Source organism: Euprymna scolopes, chromosome 6 (assembly GCF_053919585.1).
Source record: "Euprymna scolopes isolate OS-2025 chromosome 6, ASM5391958v1, whole genome shotgun sequence".
In the NCBI taxonomy this organism is placed as follows: Eukaryota; Metazoa; Mollusca; class Cephalopoda; order Sepiida; family Sepiolidae; genus Euprymna; species Euprymna scolopes.
The window spans coordinates 15,194,285-15,214,771 of record NC_136487.1 but is presented as its reverse complement, the minus strand read 5'-3'; the positions used below and the strand labels follow the sequence as shown (position 1 = coordinate 15,214,771).

The 20,487-nt window shown below is 32.0% G+C and overlaps 1 protein-coding gene across 3 annotated transcripts in view; it reads right to left on the bottom strand.

The window, feature by feature from the left end:
- Window positions 1-2,321: 2,321 nt before the first annotated feature.
- Window positions 2,322-20,487, bottom strand: part of LOC145277531 (phosphoethanolamine N-methyltransferase-like) — a 104,646-nt gene continuing 86,480 nt past the window's right edge. For all 3 annotated transcript variants that reach the window (XM_080128979.1, XM_080128978.1, XM_080128981.1), the window contains exons 9-12: window positions 18,989-19,114; window positions 9,361-9,492; window positions 4,417-4,533; window positions 2,322-2,753 (exon numbers count right to left, since the gene is read on the bottom strand). In XM_080128979.1, the coding sequence (XP_079985105.1) occupies window positions 2,640-2,753; window positions 4,417-4,533; window positions 9,361-9,492; window positions 18,989-19,114 (489 nt within the window). In that variant the 3' untranslated portion in view covers window positions 2,322-2,639. The remainder of the gene's footprint in view (window positions 2,754-4,416; window positions 4,534-9,360; window positions 9,493-18,988; window positions 19,115-20,487) is intronic.

Genomic DNA, 20,487 nt, shown 5'->3' with positions numbered 1-20,487 from the left:
ATATAGCAGTAAACGAGTAGGTTGCATTATAGCAGTAAAGAATTAGGTTATAATATAGCAGTAAACACGTAGGTTATATTATAGCAGTAAAAAAGTAGGTTATAATATTGCAGTAAACAAGTAGGTTATAATATAGCAGAAAAACGTAGGTTGTATTATAGCAGTAAACAAGTAGTTTATAATATAGCAGTAAACAAGTAGGTTATAATATAGCAGTAAACAAGTAGGTTGTATTATAGCAGTAAACGAGTAGGTTGTATTATAGCAGTAAACAAGTAGGTTATAATATAGCAGTAAACACGTAGGTTACATTATAGCAGTAAAAAAGTAGGTTATAATATTGCAGTAAACAAGTAGGTTATAATATAGCAGTAAACAAGGAGTTTATAATATTGCAGTAAACAAGTAGGTTGTATTATAGCAGTAAACAAGTAGCTTATAATATTGCAGAAAACAAGTCGGCTATAATATAATAGAAAACAAGTAGGTAATAATCTAACAGTAAACAAGTTGGTTATAATATAAGAGTAAACAAGTAGGTTATAATATAACTGTAACCAAGTAGGTTATATTATAACAGTAAACAAGTAGGTTATAATATAACAGTAAACAAGTAGGTTGTATTATAGCAGTAAACAAGTAGGTTATAATATAGTAGTAAACAAGTAGGTTATAATATAGCAGTAAACAAGTAGGTTATAATATAGCAGTAAATAAGTAGGTTATAATATAGCAGTAAACAAGTAGGTTATAATATAGCAGTAAACAAGTAGGTTATAATATAGCAGTAAACAAGTAGGTTATAATATAGCAGTAAACAAGTAGGTTATAATAGAGCAGTAAACACATAGGTTATAATATAGCAGTAAACAAGTAGTTTATAATATTGCAGTAAACAAGTAGGTTATAATATAGTAGTAAACAAGTAGGTTATAATATAGCAGTAAACAAGTAGTTTATAATATTGCAGTAAACAAGTTGGTTATAATATAGCAGTAAACAAATAGGTTATAATATAGCAGTAAACAAGTAGTTTATAATATAGCAGTAAACAAGTAGGTTATAATATAGCAGTAAACAAGTAGGTTATAATATAGCAGTAAACAAGTAGGTTGTATTATAGCAGTAAACGAGTAGGTTGTATTATAGCAGTAAAAAAGTTGGTTATAATATTGCAGTAAACAAGTAGGTAATAATATAGCAGTGAAAAAGTAGATTATAATATTTCAGTAAACACGTAGGTTATAATATAGCAGTAAACAAGTAGGTTATAATATAGCAGTAAACAAGTAGTTTATAATATTGCAGTAAACAAGTAGGTTATAATATAGCTGTAAACAAATAGGTTATAATATAGCAGTAAACAAGTAGTTTATAATATAGCAGTAAACAAGTAGGTTATAATATAGCAGTAAACAAGTAGTTTATAATATTGCCGTAAACAAGTAGGTTATAATATTACAGTAAACAAGAAGGTTATAATATATCAGTAAACAAGTAGTTTATAATATTGCTGTAAACAAGTAGGTTATAATATTACAGTAAACAAGTAGGTGGTATTATAACAGTAAACAAGTAGGTTATAATGTTGCAGTAAACAAGTAGGCTATAATATAAACATGAGATTTGGAGATAGTTCGTCAGTTCCCGTAATCGGTGAGTTTACGTAACGGGGTTTTTGAATGACCAGAGATTCACAGTCGAGTCTCAACCTTCGGATCAACTGAACATGTAATCAGAAAATCCATCGATACGAGTTGTGTTGCAAAAAGAGTTACCCAACGGGGCAATTGCGGCTCAAAGAAAATAATCAAATTAAATGTAGAATAAAAGCTTATGAAATCATCAAATTGTTAAGAAGAAATGCGTCAATAACAAAAGTTATACTGTTTGTTGTAGTAGTCAACAGTTGGAGTTTTTACTTTAGCTTATAAGATAGTCCTGTTTATGGGTTGTGGAAATTTTGGAAAATTAGATTTTTCTATGCGTTCATGAGTTGCCCAGTTGTGGCAAATTATAATTAATGAACTATTATAAATAGTTTGTTCGCTATATATGTAAAACACCCAGCTACACACGCATGAACACAAACAAGTCGTTATACATTTGTGTTCATTTTTGCATCAAACACAAAGCTCTATGAGTCCCTAACTGTGTACTAACGTATATACCATAGTAGTTAGTTCGAGGCACCTTATCATATCAAAGGTTCATATAACATTTCAACCAAATCGGCCCAGTAATTTCATAGGAAAAGTAGTAAAACAGACAGACAAATCGACAAGGATAAATATAATATTGATAACAAGTCAAACTAAATATTTATTTAGTATGATTTATTTATTTTTACAGACATTTTGGCTACATATTTGCAGACATGTTTCAGCTCTAATTGGAAATCAGCTGTGCTCTCAAGTTCTTAGTATAAGAGCGGAGAGGAGAATAAAAAAATAAAGTTTTCAGAAACGGTACAAGTCGCATAGGCATATACCGTGAATTTTATATATATATATATATATATATATATATATATATATATATATATATATAAATCCATTACTTTGCTCTAACATCTATTCAAGTGTTGGTTGGAAATGTAGTCAAGTGGAAGGTCAATCTAAATTGGACATGATCAACAGTTAAGCATTTTTCTCGGCCATAAAAAGCCCCCATTTCTGGTCTCCATATTTGCAACGTTGAACTTTCTCTTCCCATCCAGAAATAATTGCATGGTAGCAATCAATACTGAATTCCTGTAAAAAAAAAAAAAAAAAAAAAAAAGAGAAAAATTGTTTGTTTGTTTTTTTATTTTCAGTAAAAGATAAGCATAAAAATAATGAATTGTTAAAAAAAAATTATCAGTGATTTGGGAATTTTTAAAATGAAGATTGATAATTCATATTATTTGGTTTCTTCAAACTACTGTTTTCATCTTAAGTTTTATTTGCACACCGTTTTGGTCGATGTAACCTCCAACCTTCTTTAGATGTACTTTGTTGAACTCGGGAATCATTCTGTCTAACTCTGGAATCTGTACGAAATTTCAAATAGAACCCTTTTATTTAATCCGCGGAGGTAGCATACTCTCATTTCGTCTGCCATAACTGAGTAAAAGTCCTAAATAATTCGCAATTATATTTTGATTGTCAGCCACACTTCAAACTCCAAAAGAATGTAACTTTACAACTGAATTTTACCAAGTACTTTATCTACTATGCCATGGATCATTATGGAGTTCGACAAGATACACCTGAAGAAGATTGGAGGTTACATCAACTGAAACGTGAAAATAACACTCAAGATGAGAACAGAATCTTTAAGAATTTAAATAGCACGAATTATTATTGTTGATTAAATTATATTATAACAGAAAAGGAACTTCAACCATTTCAACAAATTGATGACCCATTCAAGAAAAATTTCAAAATATGATATTTTAAACTATTGGATTTTGTAATATTGCTTCTTGATTTAGAATGTTTTAAAAAATTTATTAAACGATAAAGTTTACTGGTTTACCTTAATCTTAATGAGATTGAAATTTTAATTGTCTGCTGCTGCTGTTGCTGTTGCTGTTGTCGTTGTTGTTGTAATAATAATAATAATAATAATAATAAGTGTGTGTGTGTGTGTGTGTGTGTGTGTGTGTGTGTGTGTGTGTGTGTGTGTGTGTGTGTGTGTGTGTTTTAAAGAGTCATTGGCAAGATCCCATTCCGGTGTATTAAGTCTTGTCCTAACCTAATATCATGAAAAATTAAAGGAGCCCTTCAAAGTTATCAAAATAACAGAAGCAGTACCAAAAATTAGCAAGAGCAGAAAAAACGATTTCTGCAAAATATAATCAATTCTGATTGGTTAAATGCTTGAAGTTTGACTGGTCATCAAGATCCAACTTTAACCAATCAGAACATAGTTGCCGTGGGGCCACTTTTTTTCAATCTATTAACTGTCATCGGCTGCATTTGTCTTGGTGTTTTGCCATACTCCGGTAGTTTGTGTAAGCTGCCGGAATATGCTGAAACAACATTCACAGAGAAAACTGGTCATTCTTTGCATAAGTACCAAATATCCTTCAAATAAATTAAATGGGACTTCGAAGTCAATGGTTATAGAAGTCTATTTATGAACGATTCTTCTGAAATGGATAATTCTTTTCATTTTTAGCACAGTGACATCAGATAATCATCAGTTCTTTCTTTTTTCATTTTATTAGAGGTGATCTCATCTTTAAAAAAAAATGGCTGTGAAAGGTGATAACGTATGTACAAACAAAGTTATTTTACAGATAATTTCTCATTTTATTTTTGGGGATCAGACAATTTCAACTTTGAAAATGGCTGTGAAAGGTTATAACATACGAAGTTATTAGACAGATATTATTATAACATACGAAGTTATTAGACAGATATTACATACCTCAATGAATTCATTTTTAATGTTGTGTACTTTGTTCTTTTCATTGTGAAGGATTTCGATAAACTGATCGGTCATATCAATGGCTTGCACATTATGGAAACCAGCCTCTTCAAGTACCTGCAAAGAGACGAAAAGGGAGATTCTTAAAAGTTGCAACAATAATACAATTTGAATTTAACAATAATGCATCGTTATTGTTTTTTGTTTTTGATTTTTTTTTCACATTTTTTCATGTATTTCTTTTTCTTTTGATAACTTGATTTTGTCGTTTCCTTTTTTATGATTTAATTTTCGTTTCTTTAATAAATTACATTTTTAAACTTTCCTGTTTCATAATTAATCCAATTTTATTTGAAATATTTACTCGATATATTTTACATCATTTTCAGTCATTTTAGTATAATTGAGTTCTTAGTTGGCTTTTCGACGCTTTTGTAATTTTCTATCATTTTCCTTCTTTTTTCTTGTAATGTTTTAGCGTCCCAAATTCTCGCATGTTAAAAAAAAATGAACGAATCTCTCTCTCTCTCTCTCTCTCTCTCTCTCTCTCTCTCTCTCTCTCTCTCTCTACATCATATATATATATATATATATATATATATATATATATATATATATATATATATATATGTATAAGGAATGAAAAAAATATACCAGCGGTGGTTGACGTTATGTTTAAAGAAAAAATAGAAAAAAACGAATGAAATTATTAAAAAATCAACGTTTCGTCCTTGTTTCAGAGGACATCTTCAGGATAATTGAAATAAAAATGTGAGAAAAGAAAAAGTCATAGATCGTGCGAAAAAAGACAGTTTTTAAATCCTACCCATATCGGGAAAGGACGAATATGTGTGCGTATGGGAAGGTTGGGTTGTTTGATGTCTATATATACACTTTTAAAAATGCATTAAAATAAATATGTACATTTTTTTTTTCTTCTGCGAAACTACTCATTTTCCTGAAACATTCAAGGAAAAACGGCTAGCCAGGATCCATCCTGATACCTTGCTCTTTGATTATTATTTTCCCTATGCTAGGGGTTAAACGGTAGAAGCCTTTTCTTTGCGTAATAGTATTAGTATTCAATATTAGTGCTGATTCTAAAAGTCTTCTTTTAGCTCTATCTATCACGTATTTAATAATTTTCGCTTGATCTAAATTAAATGAGTGATCGTGTTCTGCACAATGGCAAAAGAGTGCATTTAGGGCGTTACCATTCCTTATATCTCTTCTGTGCTCGTTAAGTCTTAATTTCAATTTTCGTTGTGTTTCACCTTTGTACGCTTGTTGACAGTTGTTACATGGGATGGAATATATACCGGCATCGGATGTGAGGGTTTTGGGAGAGTGCTTGGTAGTTTTTAATGTCTGTTTTATGGTTGAGGAAGTTGTTTGTATCAGGTGAAAACCAAGTCTATTAAGAGTGTCGTAGATTTTTGTATTTTTGGTGTGGGTGGGAATGAAAAGATGTCTGTTTAATAGTGAGGTATTTGTTTTATTTTTCTGTGTGTTTATGTTATAGTGTATTTTCGTAGCTTTTTTCTTTGCGTAAGAAATGAAATAGGATGGATACTGTAGTTTTCTTAAAACATTCGTAATATATTGAAATTCATCATTAAGATATTGGGGACTGCATATTCTAAAGGCACGTAAGAAAAAACCAATAATCATGCCCGTCTTTATTTTATCATTGTGGTGCGAGTAGTAATGAATATAGTCGTTTTTGTGTGTGGTCTTTCTATGTACTTTGAAACTCAGATCGGTTTCTGATCTGATGAGGAATATGTCTAGAAAAGCTAGGGAGTGGTCTTGTTCGGATTCATGTGTAAAATTTATAGATGGTTCCACTGAATTTAATTTATTTCTAATTTGTTCTATTTGTGTGTTTTTAGGGAGAAAAATAAGAATGTCATCTATATATCTAAAATATGTGGAGTTTTTAGGAAGTCTGTGTTTAAAAGAGTTGGTTTCTAAGAATTCTAAGAATAAGCAGGCTAGTACACCACTAAGGGGGTTACCCATAGGGAGTCCAAATTTCTGTCTGTAGTAAGAATTATTAAATTGAAAGTAGGTTCTATCAGTGATGAGTTTTATAATTTGTATTAGTGTATCTGAGGAAAAAGGTAGGTCGGCTTTAATTTTTTAATCAAAACTGAGACGACATTGTTAAATACCAGTAGCAAGTGAATACAGGACGACTGGAAACAAATATATATATATATATATATATATATATATATATATATATATATATATATATATATATATATGGTGGTACATCAGGTTTCTCGCCTCACACGTAAGCGACTTGGGTTTTGAATCCTGAATTTGGATATGCTCTACTGGTGAGCCCAATGGAAGGCATAACTTTAGTCTAAGAATTCCAGTTTGCAGCTTTCATGATTTGTGTCAGCTGCGGCATTGTTTGATTTGAGGAAATAATTATACATCATCTTACATTCAAAAATCTAATATACATATATACAGATATATGTGTGCGTTTTTATTTAATTTTTTAAGTAAACAATTTACATAGTTACGAAAAATACAATGCTACTGTTTCGGTCAAATAATGACCTCATCAGGTAACCTAAAATTCCGGCTTACATCGGAAGACAAACCTTTAGGTTAAAGGATTGTGTTCTGATATAAAATTCATTGGTTTTTATCTTTAGATACCTTTAATCTGGAATAATTATCATTCAAGCATGTGTTTGAATATTATTGTTAAGTGACAGTTTTAATCATTTAGAACTGCTTTAAAGCTTCACCACTCACTCATTTTTTCGACCAAATTTCAAACAATTATTACAGTTTATAGATCACCTTCTCAGCTATATTGTGAAAAAAAATTTAATTTTCGTTCCATAAAACAAACGTTATGATGAATTTACTGGTGTTCAAAATCGTAAAAAAACGTAAGGAGTTGAGCACCGTTTTTTATGACTGGTTTCCATAGTAACCACTTTGCTTCAGCAACTACTGTTGCTACCAATTCATCGCTGTTGCGAAAAGAACAGTAGCAAGTGAAACAGAGAGAATTAAACAATAAAAGAAGGATAATCGGGGGTATTTTATTAAAAGCAGAGGAGTGTCGTACATTGTTATCACATATGTGTATGTTATGTTTATGAGGGCAAAAAATAAGACAATTATTAAATTAAACAAAGAACAAGTGAATTTATTGGAAGCCTGGAAAATCATGGATTACAATAAAAAAAATGTGAGTATGATATGGGTAAGCTTAAACATGGAAAAGTAAAAGACTAGTTGTTAAAACTGGAAAATAAAAAGACAAGATATTCTAGTAAGAAATATAATTATAACTTAAAATATTGCAGCATTCAGCATTCAGAATTTTTTGAATTCAATTTATAATATTATATAATCAATTCTTAATGCTGCAATATTTTAAGTTATAAATTTATCATATTTTTTTACTAGAATATCTTGTCATATTATTTTCCAGTTTTAACAACTAGTCCTTTACTTTTCCATGTTTAAACTTAATATTACTTTTCATGCTCGCATTTTTCTATTGTAATATATATATATATATATATATATATATATATATATATATATATATATAACTGCTTGATTCTTTAAAATAGGGATTATGAATATATTCATATATGTATAACAAATGTATTTTTGTGTCTGAAGAGTAGCTATTTTTGAAATATTTTTAAATGATATTTTGCTTTAATTTGTCCAAATGGTTAAGAAACAATTATAACACATAAGGAAATACACCATATGATGTTCTCATTTCATATTTTGTTGTCCTGATTTTACGAAAATATTATATATATATATATATATATATATATATATATATATATATATATAAATATATATATATATATATATATATATATATATATATAAATATATATATATATATATATATATATATATATATATATATATATATATCTTCCAATTACGTGATTTCCTTGGATTTTACTTGTGCAAATGGAAACTCAATTAATTATATTTTTGGATTTTACCGTCATTGGATTATTTACCTTTCACCAGACTATCCATTCACGTGTAATCACATTTTTTTTCACCATATTCCCTCTGGTTCACTTTTTGTTATCAAGTAAGATCTTTGACTTACTTGCAGTTTCATCAAATACTTTTGTATGCAAAATCCGATCCCGCATTTTGCTAATTCCTACCCTATGATGAGAAGGAAAGCATTTCTTCGAAACTCCACGAATTAAGGACTATCCACTTATCAAGTGTTTCCTTTTCAGATTAAATATGATTTCAACTGTTTTTCAAAGTGTTTTTTTACCTGTTTTATTAACTGTTTGCTCTTATATATATATATATATATATATATATATATATATATATATATATATATATATATATATATATATATAAAATAAAAATTACAATTAAATTTACCAAAATAATTCCAGATGGTAAAATTGAAGTATATTATAAATATTAAAGAAATAATATTTATAAAATTATCTCAGCCAGATGTAAAAGCTCGATAAAACCAAATAGGAAATAGAGCTTATAATATGAGCAAACAGTTAATAAAATTTGTCAAAAAACACTTTGAATTGAGTTAAAAACATATTTAATCTGAAAAGGAAACTCTAGATAAATGGATAGTCATTAATCCGCAGAGTTTCGAAGCTAGAAACTCCGCGGATTAATGACTATCCATGATGTTTTTTTTTTATTTAATATTTGAATTTTTTATATTTTAAGCGATCCTCCACTCTTGGCCATAACAAAAAATATATATTAAGAGAGAGAGGTGGGGAGAAAGAGAAAGAAAGAAGATATATATTATTTTTTTAGATTTGTAAATGGAATCTTATTAATTTAAATAAAAATAATTCTGCATTTTTTCATATACAAAGTGATAAATTGACGAGCAAGCAAAGTAAAAATTAAAAAAACGAATTTTCTTACCTTGCCATATTTTTCAACCGGGTAGCAAATGTAACCTCGCTGCTTCATATAAGCTTTGAACTGGTCACTATGACTACCGGCACTACAGCTGTAATCAGTGATTAAAAGACGACCACCAGGTTTCAACCATTTCTTTTTTTAAAAAATTAAAAAGAAATTTTTAATTTAAAGGAATTCATAACAAAGTCAAAACATAACCAAACAATACATGTTTTAGATCAAGGTAGAAAAATACACAGAATTATATCCTTTTCGTCATTGAAAACAATGGATGCTTCTCCATTATTAAAAAAAAATTTGAAAATAAAAATATTGAATTTCCAGTAAAACCAATGGTATCTACTTAATTGTTATGTCATCAGAATGAACATATCCAAAAAATATGAAAAACGATAATTATTGATCAAAACATTTTTCAAAACAATTAGTGAAAATTGAGTTTCGCTAAATTGGCCTAAAATTTCAAAGTTTTCAGAAAATAATTACCTTTCTCGTTCCAATTCGAACTCTCCTGTTTGTTTGGTTTTTTTTTAGTTTGCTAAACTTTTAATCTTTGCTATTTATTTATTTTTCCGAAAATTAATAAAGATTTTCTACCAGATCGTTTTTCATAATTTTTGGATATGCTCATTATTGCGACATAGCAATCAAGTAAATGCCATTGGTTGTACTTGAAATTTAATATTTCAATTTGCGAATTTCACTCTGATAACGAAGAAGTATCAAAAAGTGTAAACATTGACGTGAAACTTGCTGTTTTGTGTTCGCGTCTTTTTGGATTCATGACATGACTTTCTCTATGAATTTGGACAGCACTCGCGTGACATTCAAGTGACCTTAAAACAAACCACCTTTAAGATAATCGATAATTTGAAAATTAAAAATGGTAAAACGAAGATAATTTGATTGCAGTGTAATATTTACAGAAGTGATCGACTTTCTATGGTTTCGCGATAGGTTATATCGGCTTTCTCTTCAGCATCATTTTCATCCATTTTGTCACTGTTAAGTCTGCAGAGGTTCACAAACTTGCAGTCCGGATTTCAATTTTTTCAAAAATATTTCTTGCTTGTTTCATTTGAATAATAATCTTATTTTTACAGGAAAATTCTATGCATAAAAAAACAGGCAATTTGAGCTCGTGAGATCAAGTCTGTCCACATGTGGAATGGACAAGAGACAATCATTTGTTTTTTGTTTGTTTTTTACCATATTTTATTAATTTTAGTTTTTTAGTGTTTTTTATTATTTATTTATTTATTTATTTATTATTTACTTATTTATTTATTTATTTTTTTTTTTTTTGCAATTATTTCACGTCCTTTATTTTCAGTAATTCTTTTTTTAAATAAAAAACGTAATGGATGCCAACGATAATCATCCGATTCATATGAAATGAATGAATGATGCCCAAACAACAACAGTTATGATGCCTGCTCTTGTTGTGAGTAGTATTCATGATGATGATGATGATTTTGCTGGCAGTCATTCTCTCTCCCTCCCTTGATATCTTTCTATTAAGAATTCTTTCTAGAAGGATATTTCTGGGATTTAAATTTTTGGATTTTACCGTCATTGGATAATTTACCTTTCACCAGACTATCCATTCACGTGAAATCACCTTTTTTTTCACCATATTCCCTCTGCTTCACTTTTTGTTATCAAGTAAGATCTCTGACTTACTTGCAGTTTCATCAAATACTTTTGTATGCAAAATCCGATCCCGCATTTTGCTAATTCCTACCCTCTGATGAGAAGGAAAGTATTTCTTCGAAACTTCGCGAATTAAGGACTATCCACTTATTAAGTGTTTCCTTTTCAGAATAAATATGTTTTTAACTCTTTTTCAAAGTGTTTTTAACATGTTTTATTAACTATTTGCTCTTATATATATATATATATATATATATATATATATATATATATATAAAGTACAATTCACAATTTTTACAATACATGTTACTTAATTTCTCATAAGAATATATGTTACTGTTGTGGTGGCAACCACTTATTTGCATATGCGAATAACATAACACTATAAATGGCAAGCCTAGGTTGGCCTTGGTGTGTCTTACTCAAATGCCACCGGAAGTGACGCCGAAGAGTGTACATGTCCTCCCACCAAGACTCTCTGACTCGACACCGTCATTTGTACATATTGTAAATATACCTTTTCTTTAATACACTTATTATTGCGTTATCTTGTTGTTTGCGTCTTCATTGTATTGCCTTACTAATTATTGTTCAACCTTGCAACCACAACAGTTGGCGACGAGATATGAAGCGTCAAATGTAACAGTTTGACGAAGAACTATTTAAAAAAAATTTTAAAAAAAGTACAACGCAAAGGTTGACCATTTTTTTTTAAGGAATGCAAAGTGTTGACGAGCAAACGGATTTTACGCTAAAGAGAAGTTTCAACTCAAGTGAAAAAAAAAAACTCTAACGTGGCAAAAGCGACAATTTACGCCGTTTTCTGGGAACCCGACTTGCAAACGAATGTAAAAGTGAATTTTTGTTTTGTCGCTACACGACAAATCTTACTAAAGGACCAACTTGCAAACGAAAAGCGAACTTTGTTCTGTCGCAAAAACGACAGGTCAGACCCGTATTACGAAAAGCAAGGAAGTAACCTACGAAAAAAGTTCACCAGTGGATTCTAATTACTGTTCTCTGTAAACAAAACAACAACTAAAGGACTTTTTAATTAATGTTTTGGTTGACGTCGGTACTAAAAGGAAATACCACAGCTAAAACTAAAATTCAAGGAAAGGATTTTTTTTCTTGAAGTTGTCACTGAATAACGGATAATACAGTAAAACGTCACGGAAAAAAAAGGTAATCTCAATTTAAGAGGTATTTTAATTACTAAAATACTAGAGAAAAAAAACTCAAAGAACTAAAGGTACTGCATACATTTATTCAATTGTGACTCGATTAAAAACAAAAAAAAAAAAAAACTTTTATTTTGTGGAAAGAGTTACTTATTAGTAAGTGCCTAAAAGCGGAAAGTCAATTTCATTTCGTGATTCCAGATAAACCTGTTTTTTTTGTTTTTTTTTTTGCAGCGTGACTCGCAAAAAGAATATATTATTGCAAGCAGCGATATTATTATTGAAAACAGGAGCTTACAGCAATTTGCTTTTTTATTGTAACCCAAACCGGTGTATATTGTACATGGTACAATATTTTTTTTTTAACTACAAAAAAAAAAAAAAAAAAAAAAAAAACATGGAAGACTTATCAAAAATGTTCATGCAATTTTTACAAGCACAGGCTGAGCGGGATGAACGCAGACAAGCTACACAAAACGAGCTTTTGCAAACACAAATACAGGCACAGGCTGACCGCGAGGAAAAGAGAGAGGACAGATTATTGAAATGGCAGCAGGAACAAGAAGAAAAGCAGAAAATGGCACAATTAAAGCAGAAAAAAACTGCAATTGGAACAGGAAGAAAGGCATAAGAAACTACAATTGGAATATGAAGAAAGACAAGATGAACGTTTTGCTAAAACACTGGAACTATTAAAGAGTAATCGAGAAAATGTCGATAGTGTTAATTTCTCCCATACAACTATTTTTAATAGCATGAACACATTCATTATTTGCCTGAGGAAGAGAAGAATTTTGAAGCATACTACACAAGATACGAGGATGTTTTTCAACTGGACTGTAAAAATTGGCCAAATAGTCAGAAAGTGAGCCTCTTACTCAGAAAATTGGGTACATCAGAACACAGCAAATTCGTAGATTACATATTACCTAAAAAAAACTGCGGAATTAGGGTTCATGGAAGCTGTAAAATTACCAAAAGAATTATTTAATCCAAATATATCTCTTTTTCATAAAAGATGACTGTGCATGAATCTAAGAAAGATGGACAACCAAGATTATTTGACATACGCATCAGTTGTCAATAAAAATTGCGATAATTTTAAGCTTGCAGAACTAACGGTAGAAGATTTTAAATGTCTAATCTTCGCTCAAGGGTTAGTTTCCACGAGAAATGCAGAAATACACAGACGAGTGTTGTCTAAGCTGGAATCTGAGCAAGATTTAACCCTCCAGAAACTAGCAGAGGACTGTGAAAGGGCCATTACACTAAAAAAGGATTCAAAAAATATAGAAGAATCCGGAGTGGCATATGTAAGAAAAGTTAGAAAACCATATGCACCAACCAAGAACTTTACAAAGAAAAGCAATGGAACGGGATATTCCAAAGATAATATCCATAAATATAGTACAGAATATAACAAGCCTCTTCCTAGATATAACTGTAAGAGATGTGCAGAAAAGCATTGGGAACCAGATTGTCCTTATAAGAAGAAAAAATGCTACATTTGTAAGAAGGTGGGACACAAAAGCGATTGCTGCAGATATAAAGATTACACCAGAAAGAGAGTATAGCAAACAAAATCAAATACAAAATTAGACAAAGATCGGCGAAAATACGTAAAAGTGGAAATATTTAAAACATCAATAAAGTTACAACTCGACTCCGGCTCCGATGTTTCTATAATAAACGTGAATACGTGGAAAAAGTTGGGAAAACCGGCCCTGATGAAAACTAGTAAAGCAGCCCGGACGGTAACTGGTAGTGGTATAAAATTTGAAGGAGAAGTTGTCCTCCCGATAAAATTGAAAGGGATTTCGAAGAAATTAAAAATATTCGTACTAAAAAATAGTGAAAATCTGTTTGGAATAGATTTAATTGAGAAATTCGGACTATGGGATAAGCCAATCAATACATTCTGCAAAAAATTAGAATGTTCTTCTCCAACAACAGTAAATATAAAAGACGATTTAAAAGAATTATTTCCTGAGGCATTCACGACTAACTTAGGTCGCTGCAATAAATTCAAGGCCTCGTTTGAACTTAAAGAAAACGCCAGCCCAATTTTTAGAAAAAAGCGAAATGTTCCGTTCGCTGGGTTGGAAAAGATTGATAAAGAATTAAATAGATTGGAACAGACGGGAATTCTATCAAAAATAGAACACAACGAGTGGGCAGCCCCCACCGTATACATAAAGAAAAAGAATGACGAAGTTAGAGTGTGCGCAGACTTTTCGACCGGGGTCAACTCCCTATTAAAAGATCACCATTACCCCCTACCAAGCCCAGAGGAAATATTCACGAAGTTGAATGGGGGTAATATCTTCTCCAAGATAGACTTGAGCAACGCGTATTTGCAAATACCGGTCGAGGAGAATTGCTCAAAAATACTATGCATCAATATGCATAAGGGATTATACAAATACAACCGATTGGCATCAAAGTAGCGTCTGCCATCTTTCAGCAAGCGATGGACACCGTGCTAAGTGGTATTGAGTGCGCATGTGCATACCTGGACGACATTGTTGTCAGGAGCAAATCCCTAGAAGAACATAAGGAACATTTGAAACAAGTATTTACTCGAATACAAGAATTCGGCTTTAAAGTAAAAGAAAGTAAATGTGACTTTTGTATGAGCGAGATTAAGTATCTTGGACACATAATAAACAAACATGGACGACGTCCAGACCCAGACAGATCTGCGGCAATAAAAAATATGCCAGCACCCGATAATGTAACAACCTTGCAGAGTTTCTTGGGACTCGCAAATTATTACCAATCTTTTATTGAAGGAATGCATAACTTGCGAGCCCCCTTAAATAATCTGCTTAAAAAGGATACACCGTGGAACTGGACGCAAGAATGTCAAACCGCTTTTGACGAAATAAAGAGCGCACTAACATCCGAATCATTCTTAATGCACTTTGGCACAAACTTAAAAATAGTCGTCGCTAGTGACGCTAGCTCCTACGGCTTAGGAGCATGCATTCAACATATTATGCCGGATGGGTCTAGAAAACCAATAGCGCACGCTTCGAGAATGCTCATATCAGCCGAAAGGGCATATTCACAAATCGAAAAAGAAGCGCTGAGCATAATCTTTGCCGTGACTAAATTTCACCGATATTTATATGGTAGACAATTCATACTTGAAACCGACCATAAACCGTTAGTCACGATCTATGGATCAAAAAAAGGATTGCCGGTATACACCGCAAATAGATTGCTACACTGGGGTACAATACTACTTAATTACGATTTCCAGCTACAACATCTAGCATCAAAAAAGATTTGCCATGCGGATGGACTGTCAAGACTGATACCACAGAAACACAATCTGGAAGAATCAGTCATTGCAGCAATTCGGACAAATGTTGAAGTAAAAAATATGGTAGCAAACATCATTAAGGAACTACCCGTAACTTTGTCGGACATTAAAAGGGAAGCCGAGAAAGACGAATATATAAAGGACATAAAAGAGAAAATTATAACGGACACAAAGGTGCAGGAAGTTTTCTCCATATGTGCCGATGTGTTACTGTACAGCGAGAGAGTGGTAATACCCAAAACACTGCAGAATAGGATGTTAAGAGATTTCCACACAGGACATCCGGGGATAAATCGAATGAAGTTGTTAATGAGAAGCTACGTGTACTGGCGTAACATGGACACTGACATAGCGACAACAATTGATAAATGTAAAGGATGCCAGTTAGCGGAAAAATCTCCACCTATAGTACACAAACCTTGGCCGAAAACCGACCAACCATGGTTGAGAATCCACATGGACTTCGCTGGTCCAGTAGGTGAAAACTATTATTTAATTGTAGTGGATAGTTTCACAAAATGGCCGGAGGTAATGCGTTGCAGGAATCCAACAACGAACAACTCAATAGGGTTCCTACACGAGTTGTTTGCAAGATTCGGTGTACCAGACACACTGGTCACTGACAACGGAACGCAGTTCACATCCGCAGAGTTTAAGGAATTTTGCGACACGTTCCGAGTGAAGCACATCACGACACCGCCGTATCATCCATGGTCGAACGGCCTCGCGGAAAGGTTCATGAACACGCTAAAACGAGCGTTAAAGAAATCCATTGGAACACCAACAGAAAAAGCTTTGCAACAATTCTTGCAAGTATATAGGATTACACCACATCCTAGTACACCATCAAACATATCACCAGCTGATCTAATGTTTGCCAGAAAGGTAAAATCAGCGTTTGACAAACTATTGCCAAGGCAGGCAATTATCCGAAACACTACACACACGAGAAGAAAGAAATATAACTCGGGAGATCGAGTATATTTTAAGTGCTACAGAAATAACACATCTTACTGGGAATGTGGAGTAGTGGATAAACGCATTGGTGATTGTACATACATGATTAAAGGTCCACAGAATATACATAAAAGGCACCTAAATCAGATAAAAAAAAACGTCATATCCAAGATGATGATGATACGACAACAGTCGAAGAGGAGGACACCATAGATATCATATACGAATCTTTTAATTTGGAACCGCCTCAAAATGCACCTGAACCCCGAAGATCAGGTAGGAAAAGAAAAGTGAATGAACCATTAATGGTAAACCCAAAAAGAAAAAGATATTGAAATCTGTGTGACTTCAAATCTTGGGAGGGGGGTGTTGTGGTGGCAACCACTTATTTGCATATGCGAATAACATAACACTATAAATGGCAAGCCTAGGTTGGCCTTGGTGTGTCTTACTCAAATGCCACCGGAAGTGACGCCGAAGAGCGTACATGTCCTCCCACCAAGACTCTCTGACTCGACACCGTCATTTGTACATATTGTAAATATACCTTTTCTTTAATACACTTATTATTGCGTTATCTTGTTGTTTGCGTCTTCATTGTATTTCCTTACTAATTATTGTTCAACCTTGCAACCACAACAGTTACAAATTTGTTTTGTTAGCAACTTCAACAAAAAACATAAAAATATGTATTTTGAATGTAGCAAACCCTTCAGGCAATTCTATGGAGAAAAAAACATTCAAACACAATCTTTACATATCAAAAACAGTCAAAAGCATTCCTTTTTATTTTTTTTCCCCTTCAGCCGTACATTCATATTTATAATTATTCCTTTCAGTCATTTTATTTAATATAATTTACCTCCTTAAATTTATTTTCTCCATTTTACTGATGAGCAGTTCTGGGGAAAAAAGCTTTGCTCATGGAAGTTTTGTTTTTAGTTTTAGGCACAGATAGAGAGTAAGGGAAATTGCTAATAGAGGTTGTAGCCAGACGAGTGTTTGTCCTGAATGTCTTATGGGGGGGGGGGATAAAGTGCAGCTCAGTCGAGCACCTGCTATGAAAATAACTATAGAGTAGAGATAGGTTTGCAACATCTGTTCTATGAGAAAGAAATAGCAGAGAGGAAAAAAGGGCATTGCTTACTAGGTTTTGAAGTCGGTTTTTGTACCCTTTTTTTACATGGAAGTCACCACTTATCAAGGCTCGGAAGCCACTCGGGGATAAGGATTAAGGCACAAAAGATTTCTCTGAGCACCTCCTTTTCAAATGGAACAACAGTGCTCCATCTTAGGACATATTTGATTCTTATTCAGGTAGAGAATTGCATATTTAGTATAAAGGTAGATATGCCTAAAAAAATATTATTTTGTATTATTAAAGTATGAGGTCCTTCAATAAGTTTCCAGACTTTTTTTTGTACAGGCATTTCAAATTGTCGTAGATTCTTGAAAATCTAGTATCTTATTGCTATTCATCGTATGAGATGACTGATCAATTTTTATGATTTAAGGTTCAAATGAACAGCTACAACAGGAATCGGAATACACCCTACTAAAATCTGATTGTCACAGCTGGTGAATTTCAAAAATGCAATCTGGACGTGAGGGCACTTTAGAAAACGATATGCAATAAAATTTTGTTTTAAACATGGAGAAAATGTCACAGAAATGTATGGAATGCTTCAGACTGCTTTTGGACCATTTTGCATGAATCGAGCGTCAGTTTTTGAGCGGCATAAGAGATTCAAGGAGTCTGTGAGGAATGATGAGAGGTGTGGAAAAAGTGAGAACATCAGAACACCAGATTATCCAAATAAAGAATTTCATGGATAACGACTGTCGTGTGTCTATAGAGACAATAAGTGCACAGTTTGATGTCAGTGTGGGAACTGTACACACAATCATTCACAAGGAACTGAAGATGCAGAAGATTGCCCCAAGAGTGCTCCATCCTTATTACATACTATTTAACCAAGATGGGCGTCAAGACAGTTTCTTACCTTCCATATAGTCGAGACATTGGTCTCTGTGACTTTTGGTTATTCCCTAAGCTCAAGGAAAACCATTAGAGGCTTTCATTATGAGACTATTGAGGAGATGAAAGAGGCTGTGATGAAGGTCATTGACATGCTCACACAAGAGGACTCCAATTGTGCCTTCCAGAAGTTGTTTGAACGGTACAACAAGTGCATTGCAGCTGGAGAAGATTACTTCGAAGGAGACTAGAGTTTATACGTATGTTCTATCAATAAAAGTGCCCGTACGAAAAAAAAAGTCTGGAAACTAATTTAAGGCACAGAAAAAAGGCTTAAGAAACAAAATTTGATGGACTCACGTTTAGCATAATAATAGATAAATGTATAGACATGCCAAAAATAATATTTTATGAAGAAGCACATTTGTGTCTTTACTTTTAGGCGTTTTCATTCAAATATCAGAAATGTAACATTTGCTCTTCCTTTCCTAGAAAAAAAAATGGCACGCCTAAGAAGATTGGTGTACGTACATAGAACTGCTTGAACAAAGAGAGCTTGTCTTCGATGTGGATGATCGTGTCACGGCTGTAGATGACGTCATAGCTGCACGACTGCAGGCGTCGTTTTGTTGCATCACTTAATTCAAAGGTCACTTTCTGGAAAACAAGGCATAAACAATTTAGCAAAGGTAACATCAAATTTAAACAAAAACGAAATAGAAACACACACACACATACACACACACACACACACACATATATATATACATGTGTGTGTGTGTGTGCGTGTGTGTGTGTGTGTATGTATGTGTGTGTATGGATTTCTATGGGTCTCTGATGAGTTGTTTGGTATAGCATTCAACGAAACATGTGTAAGACGGACTATATATCAAATAAAATGCTATGAATGTGTTTTAAATATACTTGTGTTATTTGAATTGTTTACAAATTATATATATATATATATATACATATATATAGTTAGTTAGTTAGTTAGTTAGTTATAAAATATATATGGCGATTAAGCTACACTGAATATTCCATGTTTCATCCACTCTAGGACTCTTCAGGCTTACGCGCGAATTTTGTGGTTGTCTGTTGTTTTTATATATATATAAGCCTCCACCCCTTGGAAAAACTTCAAATTAACTACGAAAATCGCCATTTTTACATCTCCAACACATTTGAAAATAATTTCTGACGAGGACGCATCACAGACCGTCTGAAACCCGTGTAAAAACGATTTCAATGACTTAAAAACATTATTACAATGATCCAAACATAATTCTCAATGAAAAACCAAGACACGGAATAATAAAATATATATATATATATATATATATATATATATATATATATATATATATATAAGTAAATTCTTGGTACAGCAAAATGGAAGGAGAAATTTCAGAGGAAACATAATTTAATTTAAATACCAAAGAAAACAAAAAAAAACAAAAAAACGGGCAGGTGAAATTATTAAAATTTCCTTAAGGCCTTATCGTCTGACCCTCTAAGAGCAAACGTCAGAATGATAAATTAAAAACTAAGAAACGAATGAGGAAAGAAGGGAATTTGGTTTCAGTTGGAAGACCAGTGAGAAAAAAAAATCTCACTGTTCAGGTGGTTTTAAATCAATAAATATTTCAAACTGATGCTTCAAAATCTTTTTTTTTTTAGCCTGTGTAGACAAAAGATTTTGAAACATCAGTTTGAAATATTTATTGATTTAAAACCACCTGAACAGTGAGATTTTTTTTTCTCACTGGTCTTCCAACTGAAACCAAATTCCCTTCTTTCCTCATTCGTTTCTTAGCTTTTAATTTATCATTCTGACGTTCCCTCTTAGAGGGTCAGACGATAAGGCCTTAAGGAAATTTTAATAATTTCACCTGCCCGTTTTTTTTTTGTTTTTTTTGGTATTTAAATTAAATTATATATATATATATATATATATATATATATATATATATATATATATATATATATATATATATATATATATATATAGTAGCAACCATAATATAATG